This window comes from Pelmatolapia mariae, linkage group LG8 (assembly GCF_036321145.2).
Source record: "Pelmatolapia mariae isolate MD_Pm_ZW linkage group LG8, Pm_UMD_F_2, whole genome shotgun sequence".
In the NCBI taxonomy this organism is placed as follows: Eukaryota; Metazoa; Chordata; class Actinopteri; order Cichliformes; family Cichlidae; genus Pelmatolapia; species Pelmatolapia mariae.
In genome coordinates this window covers 29,862,094-29,873,232 of record NC_086234.1, presented here as the reverse complement: position 1 = coordinate 29,873,232, position 11,139 = coordinate 29,862,094, and the positions used below count along the sequence as shown (strand labels likewise).

Genomic DNA, 11,139 nt, shown 5'->3' with positions numbered 1-11,139 from the left:
CTACATATCATCACCTATACCCAGGGGATGCCATACCCTGCATTTACAGACTTCATAAGATCCATAAAGAAGGTGTCCCACTCAGACCCATTGTTAGCAGCATAAACTCAGCCACTTACAACATTGCGAAACACCTTGCTACCATCCTTGCACCTCTCGTGGGGAACACCCCACACCACATCAAGAACTCCACCGACTTCACCGACAAGGTCCAGAAACTTACCCTGGGTCCAGATGAAACCATGGTGTCCTCTGATGTAGTCTCTCTCTTCACTTGCATACCCACCACGGAGGCTGTGGAGACTGTCAGAAAACGACTACAAGAAGACAACTCCTTGGAAGGACCAACTTCACACCCGATCAGATCTGCACACTGTTAGACCTCTGCCTCACCACTACATATTTCAAATACAACGAAGGCTTCTACAGACAAAAACATGGCTGTGCCATGGGCTCCCCCGTGTCACCTATTGTAGCCAACCTTTACATGGAGGAAGTGGAAAGGAAGGCTCTTGGCTCTTTCAAAGGGAGAGTACCCAGCCACTGGTACAGATATGTAGATGACACCTGGGTCAAAATCAAAACACAAGAAGTGGAATCCTTCACTGCGCACATTAACGCTGTGGATAAAAACATCAAGTTCACCAGGGAAGACACAAAGGATAACTGTTTGCCTTTCCTGGACTGCGCTGTGCACATTGAAGAGAATGGCAACCTCAACATCGAAGTTTACTGGAAGCCCACACACACGGACCAGTACCTCCTCTTTGACTCCCATCACCCTCTGGAACACAAACTTGGAGTAATCAGGACCCTACACCACCGGGCAGAACATGTTCCCTCTAAGCCTGAGGGGGAAAAGAAGGAACACACACATGTAAAGGAAGCACTCAAAACATGCGGTTATCCTAACTGGGCGTTCATAAAGTCAGCAAAGATGCACAGAAAAGAAGATCAGACACCAGCGAGGGAGGATAAGAAAGACAGACGCAACAACATTGTCATCCCCTATGTTAACAATGTGGTGTATGCTGTACAGTGCAGCAAGGAATGCCCAGACCTCTACATTGGAGAGACCAAACAGCCACTTCAATAAACACATGGCACAACATAGAAGAGCCACCTCCACGGGACAAGACTCGGCAGTTCATCTGCATCTAAAGGTCAAAGGTCACTCTTTCGAGGATGCCAATGTTCACATGCTGGACAGAGAAGACAGATGGTTAGAAAGAGGAGTAAACGAAGCATCTATGTCCACTGTGAGCGACCATCTTTGAACAGAGGGCGGGGCTTACGACACCAACTGTCTGCCATCTATAATCCAGTTTTGAGATCCTTCCCAGACGCCTTAACGCCCACTCACATCCTGGGCCTTCTGACCTCAGGAGATCACATGACAGGGTGTGACCTACACCCGTTTTCACACCTTGGCTCGTGTGATTAGGTAGAGGATCATTAGGGGGTCCATGACCCTCTCGGTGGGGGGATACTCCCACAGAGCTTAAATCTGGGACTCTCCACCCTTTGACCTTAGAACTGAAGAAGCTTCTCGGATGAGAGGTGAAACGTCTTCAAGCAACTTAAAGAAGTCCAGACGCTTTTCTTTCCAAGCTCCTTAGACTACGATGACCTGGATGACTGAGAACCTTCACAGACATTACCTCAGAATCACAACCAATTAAAATATTAATGAAAACATTAAATGAAATATCTATGTAATATTTTTAATTAAAATTTAAAAAAAAGTAGATCAAGCACAAAATTTCAATAATTATCCACCTGTGTTTACAGGTGCCTAATGGTGCAGTAGATTATGTAAAAATCATTCAAGAAATTTTTACAGGAAACTTTTTACAGGCAGCTACTATTTTATTTTATTGCTGCCAAAATGGTTTCAGCATTTTCAGGGCGTATGGCTGATAAGTTGCTGGCCTATCTGAGCCTCTGATAGTGTCTCCAACAATCACAGTTACAGTTCAAACCCTCAGTAGCGATTTTTCCCTGGCAGTTGGTAATCTCCTCTGACATTAAACAAAGTGTTTGTGAGATGTGGAAAAAGCAGCAGGAAGGTAACAAGTGAGATGCAGTGTGAATTTTTCACCCACTATTATGACATAAAAATATGATAAAAAAAAATATATATTAATATACTAAAATGCATAAAACCATTATTCTTTTTTTATTTTTGTGAAGTTTGCTCCTGTATTTCCAAATAAAAGGCTTTGCTTTAAAAGCTGCTTATAAAAGTATAATACATTCAGATTAAACTGAAACACATCATTTGATTTTTTTCTTCTTCAACAGTTTACAAAACTTCACCCTAATCCAAGTGTGATGTGAACAACAGTTCGATCCCTTTCCTTATTTGGGTTTTAGAGTCATAACAACATTAGTCATACTTGTTGGCTTCTTTCTGAACACTTCCTTCAATCAACTTTAACCAAAAAAGGAAACAACTGCTCAATAAACAATTTATAAGTCAGAGATGCCAATACAAACTATTCTTTTTCTCTTTTAATCTCCAATGGCTTCTAAAGTCTCCTCATGGGAGATGCTATATCTGTTTTCTCAGATATAACTTGACAGGGGCTAGGTGACACTGCTAATCGGTTAACTGTTGCCTCACAATATTTAAAAGTGCTGAGATTGTTGTAAATGTTGTAGAAAGATCAGATGTTAGAGGATTACATGAAAGGATGAGTTCATCCTTACAAGTTGTCGAGTTGTTAAATTCTCTGTTGAATGTGTGCGTGTTTCAGTTACTATCGATAAACCAGTCCATCTTTTTATTTATAACATGGATATATCTCCGATCACAGGGGACTAGTTTTACAGTAACCTCTTCTTTAGAGGCTCTGGTCTTCGTTTTAGTCCCAGAAACTTTTGTTTGCTCTGTTATGTTTTAATATTTATGTTAATAGTAATTAAGGACAAAGCTTTTTAGTTTGCACAATGGGGCTCTTGGGCTAAGTGCACAGAGAAATAGTCTACTGCTTTGTGATCAGATTGCGTCAGTGAAGCTACTGACTATAGCAAAAAAAAAAAAAAGATCATTTATTAGACACAAAGTAACCTTTAGCCATCACTAGATTGTATCAGGCCCTCCTTTTGGGATTCTATACACCATATTACTGTTACTGTCAGCTCCAGGAGTACGACGAGGAGTACAAGACACTGATCCAAGATTTTCTTGAACGCTGTGAATCCAACCGCTTGCATTTTAACACCAGCTTAACCAGAGAGTTAGTGATGGACTTCAGGGGCTGCATAGAGAAGAGGGACACTTTGAATCTGGACAGAATGGTGAGGAAGGCAGCCTCTCTCTGCTTGCATAGCGCTGAAGAGCCTAACAGCAGACCAGCGGGCAGTAAGCAGAGTGGAGCAGCATCACTAACAGCCTGCTGTTGGTTTCCTGCTCCACGGACAGACCAAGGAGATCATTCCTCCCACAGGGCACGCGACTTGTTAACGCCAGTGGGTGGGTGTCTACACTTTAACATTACTGTCAGCATTTCTCACTGTTCCACAGTCTAATGCACACTGTACACTGTTCACCATGCACCTTTATCGAAAGGTTGTCTACAGTGGACTTTTAAATTTGTAACTTTATATTAAAATATAGAAACATTTTATTTATTGGTGTTTATTATTATATGTCTATAATATTTGTGGATATTGCTGGAATGTAGAATCTGTGTAGTGCTCGCAGTGTAAGGTTGGCTGTCATGAAGAACAAAAAGGGAAACAAAAATGGTGTTTTATCTCCCACTGTTCCCAACGCGGGTCAACTCATTGCTCATTTTTTCTCTGTTTTCTCTTATTGTCGGTCTTTAACTTACAATTTAAGCACCGTTAGGCAACTGTTGTTGTGATTTTGTGCGACATAATTAAACCTCAGGATCATGAGATCACCTTGACAGAGAACAAAAAGGCATCCAAAGAAAAAACATCCTTCAAAGAGTCTGGAGAACTATTCCTGAAGACTACTCAAAGAAATTACTAGAAAGCTTCACTAGAAGAGTTCAGACCATGATGAAGAATAAAGGTGATTATTTTTGCCTTATACACTGTATTTCTATTTATTTTCCATATGCTTCTACTTTCACTAGCAGAATAAGAAAAATCAGGAGTGGCTTGTGAATATTGCAAAATACTGTACGTGTCACGTCCGCAGTGGCAGATGAGTGGAGGTTGGAAGTAGGACCCAAGAAGCAACTTTTGATGCGAGTGAGCTTTATTTTAAGAGGTAGGAGAAAACAAACAGAAACAGCAAGGCGAGAATAAAACCTAAACTGGAAAAAACTAACAAAACAAACCTGAAGCCAAAAACAGAGATGCAGGGAGACACGGAGAGAAAACATAAGATGAAGGAGGGAGATCACACAGGCAAACCAGCAACTAACAGAGGCAAACACAGGGCTTAAATACACAGAGGGATAACGAGGGAATGAGACACAGAAGGAGAACACAGCTGACAAGACGAGACAGGAAGCAAAACTCAATACATTTACATAGGACACAGACTTTCAAAGTAAAACAGGAAACACAACAGACGCGGACTTGACTAGGAGGGAACAGCAACCATGGAACACAGAAACAGAAACCAAAAACTAGAAAAGATAAACAATGACAAAATCAAAGTTCAATAATGATACAAAAACTCAAAACACTTGGTCACTGACCCAGGACCATGACAGTACCAGTTTCTGCAGGCATTCTGGAAAAATACAGTATGTTGACTGGGTCAAAACAGCCCATCAACAGCTGACAGCATTTTCACTCAGGATCAGCACTGCAGACTACACTCTGACTTTCAGTGGTGCAGGTCACTGACAGGGCCAGGCAGGTTTCTGCTGATTAGCTTAGCACCCACCCTCCTCCCAAAATATAGTAACTTTTGTCAGATTTTAAACCCTATTAATGATAAAAGACATTTTTCATTTGTGAGCATCTTCATCTGTTTTATTGCTCCACATACATTCATCATCAAAGTAACAGCATCATGGTCATACTGACACAAATGTGTGTGGAGTCAAATGTAGGCCGAAGGAAATTCCAGACATAAGCTCAGGTGACATACGTAAGATACACGTCAAAGACAGTGAAAATGGTTAAAATATTAAAGTTATCCAATACATCTTCCATTTCCAGCACTTTTTAAAGATTCTCTGATTTAAGTGAGATCACAACATAGCAATCTTTGAAAAAACGGCTTTTTTCTTTCCTCTAATAACTGACCAAACCTGTTTAGGAAGCATGTCATGGATAAGTGAAAAGAATAAAAAGAAAGCGTAAATATAATGTGTGCAGTGAGTGGGTACATGGCCTTCTTTATAAGTGTACATTCATTATTCACATATAAGGCAGACAGGAGTGCTGCAGGCTTTGGCAATGTGGAGGCTCTCTGCAGCAGAGACTAACACCAAGGAGCACAGCAGAGATCCTAATGATACCCCACCATTCACAAAGTTTTGCTAATAACATTCATAAGTGTACACGGCAACATAATGATCTGAAGGAAAACACCATATTAGGAATGAGAATTCCCCGGGATAACACTTCCCAATACCACAGGGATATTTGTGGAAGGCTGTTCAGTTGTCCTAATTCCAAGAGGGCTTTAAGTCAGTTTAAGCCTGTGTATGCCTCTGCACTAATATATTATCCTTAACCAAGAGCAAGGCAGTCAGTCCAGGTAACTTCCAGGTGATTATGACTCAATTTTTGGTTTTCCTTCTGGAAGATGGCAGAACAAACAAGTCTGTAATACTTTGTAGTGTATTTCCTTTCGAGCACAGGCTTCTATTACACAGAGACTGCAGGCCCTGGGTATGATTCCCCACCACACCAGAAATCCTCCGGCTGAGGGATTTCTAAGAGCCACACCTCCTCTTCCTTCCCCTTCTCTCCCTGCTGTTCCTGGTGACCTTTTGCATTGGTTTCATCTTCTAGTGCACTTTGCAGGACTTTGTAATAGTGACAGTCTCGCCCATCATCTGAATTGTACGGAGGAGCCAGGATGTCCAGGAAGGCGGCGGGCCCATCGACTGCGTAGATCTGGTGAAGGTTATCCCGCACAGGAGTGAGGAGACATGGCCCGCTGTTCTCTGAGTACTCAACCACTGAGCGGAGCACGGCACGCCACGCGGAGGTCATCTGCAGTGGGGGTACCGGGGGGTCAAATACGGGTGGGACTGTGGTTACAGCCAGGTTTTGCTCCAGCTTGTCAAAGCAGCGGACGTTCACCTTTCCATAGAGAACCTGGACCACAGGACAGGAAAAAGATAGCAAGAATGGAAACTAGTTTCTTGCTGACAAAGAGATATGCAAATAGCTTTAGCCAGAAGTTATGAACATACAGCTCCTGGATAGCCTTCCTAAAGCCCCGACCTTAACACGGCTGACAATGTGGGGACTATACTTAAAAGCCAGGTCCATGCTGGGAATCCAACCAGTTTAAAATAACTATTCTATGTAACTATTATAACTGTTTTGTCACATGTGTGAACAGAAGCTCATATTCTACAGGTGAGACAGCTAATTGTAATCAATTACATGTATTAGGTCATTTTTACATGTACTCAATTATTTTGATTACTTTGGCTGGAATGGATTATAATGTGCAGCCGTGTTTTTGTATGCATAGAGTCCTTACTGCTTCTATGGGTACAGGGTACAAGGTCAGTAGCAGCCAGGTGCTCCTGCGTGTGCACACCTCTATACATGCAGACATTTAGGCAGTATATTAGTATGGAGCATTCAGATGTGCATTAATAACACAATCTTCCTGGGAGTGGATGTCCCACTAAATTTACTCCAAGATCAGACGATGCAATCCTCAGAGAAAGTGCAAAAATCCCAAGAGAAACATCTCGGCTTCTACAGGCCTGGGTTAATATGTTAAATGCTACAGTTCATGACAGTACAATTAGAAATAGACTGAACAAGTATTGACTAATTCTAAGAGTTGCCAGGAGAAAGCCCCATCTCGCTATTATGAAAATGTCAGCACATCTGAACACACCACACGATGTCTGGAACAATATCCTTTGGACAGATAAGACCAAAATGGAGATGTTTAGCTATAAGATACACCACCACACTGGAGAAAACCAAAGACACCACATCAGCACCTCACACCAACTGTGGTGGAAGGGTGATCATTGGTTTTGCAGGCACAGGAGCTGAACAACCTGCAATTGGCTTTTTTGGTTTAAAAGTGTTTATAACAAACAAATTAGTGCACTCTGACACTTCTAGTAGCAGACAACCACAAACCCAAACTAAAAACAATCTGTTCATACAAGCAACAGCTACTTTTGGCTGCTCCCTTATTCACAAATATTTGATTTGGTAGATTTGTACAGCAGATGCTGATTTTTTGTCTCCTACCGAATACCTCAGAATGTTAAAGTAATACATTATGATTTTTCTCCTTCCACATGATGTATGTCTGCATACAATAGATACACAGTCTGTGTAAAATATCATTTATTACAGTGTCTGTGTGACCCAATATTGATCAAGCTTTAGCTATCAGACAGATAGCTCTAGCTGTCCTTTGGTACACATAGGACATGGTTGCACCGAGGTCCTCTGGCTGCAAAATCAGACATGTTGTGTTTTGTTTTCACTGAACGTAGCACTGTGCATTCTAGCAGACATCACTACTTTAGCCTAGTCCAGGGGTGGGCAATCTCAGTCCACGAGGGCCGGTGTCCCTGCAGGTTTTAGATGTGTCCTCGAACCAACACAGCTGATTTAAATGGCTAAATTAGCTCCTCAACACGTCCTGAAGTTCTCCAGAGGCCTGGTAACGAACTAGTCATGTGATTCAGGTGTGTTGACCCAAGGTGAGATCTAAAGCCTGCAGGGACACCGGCCCTCGTGGACTGAGATTGCCCACCCCTGGCCTAGTCTGTCCAAAGGACAATGTGGTTTATTCACACACACGACTTATCTGTAGTGCCATGTTCTCTGGCAATCATACAAAAAAGCCATACTTTTTCCCCAATTGTACTGTAGCATTTAACTTATTAACTGAAGCCTGTACAATCTGAGATGGAGCTCTTGGGTTTTTCACACCTCTGAGCTTTGCATGGTCTGACTATGAGGTGAACTTGCTGGAAGATTTCTGCACTGTGTTAGTGCACACCTGAATGCTCCAGACCAGCAGAACAGCAAAACGTCTGCTTGTATAGAGGTGATCACACTCACCAAATCTGAAGTCTGAGCTGGAAGAGCTTTGGCTCCAGCACCAGATGTATTTCTTCCTTCCATTTCTATGTTCCTTGTTACAAATGCTGTGTGACCACACCCACCAATAACATTTCTTTATAATAGGCCCACAACTAACTGTATGAGAAAGGCACCAAAGGGTGTAACGCAGCATCCATGTTGGAACAAGGACATAAATGACTCCACCCATCCAAGTATTTAAAGGTGTGGGCTAACCATAGTTATTTAGCGTGCTGACCCTACGTCAGTTCGAGTGCAAAGTTAAAGGTATGTTACGCACACTTCCAGCTAGTTAAGGCTGGTTAGCTTCAACTAGTTAGCTTAAATGAAGTTAGCAGGCTGAACACAGAGGTGTAAAAACCTTGAGCATCCCGTTCATCCCCGGGTGATCATGTAGCGGTATGGACGCGCCGCTCCTCAGCAGGAACACACCCATACTGAACACCTCCGTCTCGCAAATGTGCATGTAGGTGACCGGGGGGCTCTGGAGCCCCGCTGCCCCGGAGCTCGGTTTGGTTTTCCGAGGAGCAATTTTCACGTCGGAAGCCCTGACGGCAGTTACTAAGGAGATTAGCCCATTAAGTTTGTCCTCAACGCCTTTATTGTCGCTGTTGGCAGACGACTCCAAGCCTCTGAATGTCGTATAAGCTTGTTTTGCTATTTTCTGGATGAGAGGAGTTTTGTTGTCTCGCGGCATGCTGTCCCCAAAATTAAAAAAGCAAAGAACTTATCGGCGTCTCTCTGCCAGGATTTCCACCACCTTTGTTGAAATGCCACATAAATCCTACAGTGTGAGCAGATGTACTGTAGGCTCGGACAGTTCAAAAAGTGCGACTTTATCAAACAAACAAACGCAATTCATAGTGAAAATGTCTGATTTGAACCCCAGATTAGAGCCTCCCTCCAGTCATTCTCCGCGGTGTCGCCTCCTCATCCTCGCTCAAAGAGCCTGCGCACGAAGCAACAAGCAGCGTGGGATGTGAAGTTTAACCTGAAAACTTTATCGTGGTCTTCTTCGCGTTAACGCGAGCAATGAATCACTGCGCCATCGGATCTTGTTTAATACACACCTTTGTGCAACTGTGGAAGACTGGCGGGTGTACAAATGAGCCAGAAACAATAAAGAACAGCTCTGTCTGTCAGTGACACTACATTTCCCAGAGGTCCCGAGGACGCAACCGAGTTTGTAGAGGGGAAGGCCAGACAGGCCACTGAACTCTCTGTGGCCCTCCCCCGCATCACATCCTCCATCTCCGTTTCTTTCCTTCTGCTAAGGCTTTCTTTTCTCTTTAACTTTTCACACCCACCCACGCCCACACACACACACCACGACCATAAGGATTTTAGACAACAGATGTGTGAAGCTTTGCCATTTTTTGACATAAAGCACTAACAGTGAAATGCACCTGTAGACGCGTCAAGCAGATAGGATGAGGGTTTCTGCATTTCTGACCCAGTGTTTTGAGCTGTTTGTGAGTGTGTGATTATATCCTCTGTTGTCTGTTTATATTTTGGATCTTCTTATTGGTTTTATAATATTCAGTTTTGGTCCTCTTTGTCGTCCCCCTCTGTCTCCAATGTCAAGTCCCCTTCGAGTTCATGGTCCGTCTCCAGGGTCCTAATCCTGCCATTCACAGTCCTAATGACAGAGGCCTCAGTTCCTCATGTGGTCCCTTGGGAAAGTTAATTGGCCACCCCTGCTTTAGAGTCATAGGTCATTGCACGTCAGTACAAAGAGAACTATGAATGAATGGTTTGATCAGGATAAAAATCATGCGACTCATATTTTCAGTTCTTAACAGAGGGATTGGGAGACAGTGCTCTGGGCCACCAATCAAAACACCAAGTGAGAGAATATTTTGAAAGAATGCTGTTTATTGTTAAAATATTCCAGGATCCATGTGGCGAGGTGATGCTCCACACTTGTGTAATACAGCCTGCCATTTAGGGCTGTGAGCACAACTCCATGCAAAGTAGCTAAACATTTCTTTTACTTATTTATTTTGTTTTGGGTTTTTGTTTGTTTTTTTTATGGGGGGAGGAGGGGGGGGGTCATATTCAGTGTAAATGTACTTATTATATTTTGCACACTAAGCACACTAGTCAAGACAGGGTAATGTGTGTAAATAGGCTGGATAAAGTCAATGTAAATTTGAATGGTATATGATATTTTATATAAAAGGGCAGAAAAGAAAGGCATAAACTGAAAGCGACAGGATGTCAGTTCTTTTTTTTTTTTTTTTTTTTTTTTTTTTTTTTTTTTAAACCTGTCCCGTTTGGTTCTTTTGCCATCAGAATTATTGTCTAAAGGCGAAGAAAGATGCCCAACGGATTTACTTTACCAAATGGACCATCCCAGCCTTGCCGTAATGGTCCATTTGATTTACCTTTTATTGTTTATTTTATTTTATTTTATTTTATTTTATTTTTTTTACTTGCTAGATACGGGACAGGGGAAAAGAAGAGGGAGAAAGAAAGAGGGGGGAAAAAACAAAACAAAAAAAAAAAACAGCGGAGAAGAGGGACGGGGATAAAGGGCAAAAAACAAAAACCAACAAAATAAGCAGACAAAAAATACATATATCGATCACCTGGATCACCTGTTGAGAAAGAAAAAAGAAAACAAGCAGAAGAAAACGAGAGTAATAGAATAAACAACATCACAATGATATATGGGAATATAACACTACATACTTAATATTAAACATTATTGTGCAGCACGTAAGATCGACAGCGCACAGTGTGCTTTGAGGTAGGAGCCAAAAAGGGTGTAGTTTGTGTGTGTGATCACCTGTGTGTACACCTGTGAGCATGAGCGCGCTTGTATTTAAAAGGTTCCTTAATGTAATGATCTGCTAGAGGGTGTGGGGGGCCACAGTCCCATCCTCCAGGGCATGAAGC

The 11,139-nt window shown here is 42.3% G+C and overlaps 1 protein-coding gene across 1 annotated transcript; it reads right to left on the bottom strand.

Moving 5' to 3' along the window:
- Positions 1-5,400: 5,400 nt before the first annotated feature.
- On the bottom strand, positions 5,401-9,178 carry adoa (2-aminoethanethiol (cysteamine) dioxygenase a). The gene is made up of 2 exons (XM_063481769.1): positions 8,600-9,178; positions 5,401-6,261 (listed from the first exon to the last, which is right to left on the bottom strand). Exons 1-2 carry the CDS (start codon positions 8,933-8,935, stop codon positions 5,806-5,808), a joined length of 792 nt encoding a protein of 263 aa, XP_063337839.1. The 5' UTR covers positions 8,936-9,178; the 3' UTR covers positions 5,401-5,805.
- Positions 9,179-11,139: the final 1,961 nt, after the last annotated feature.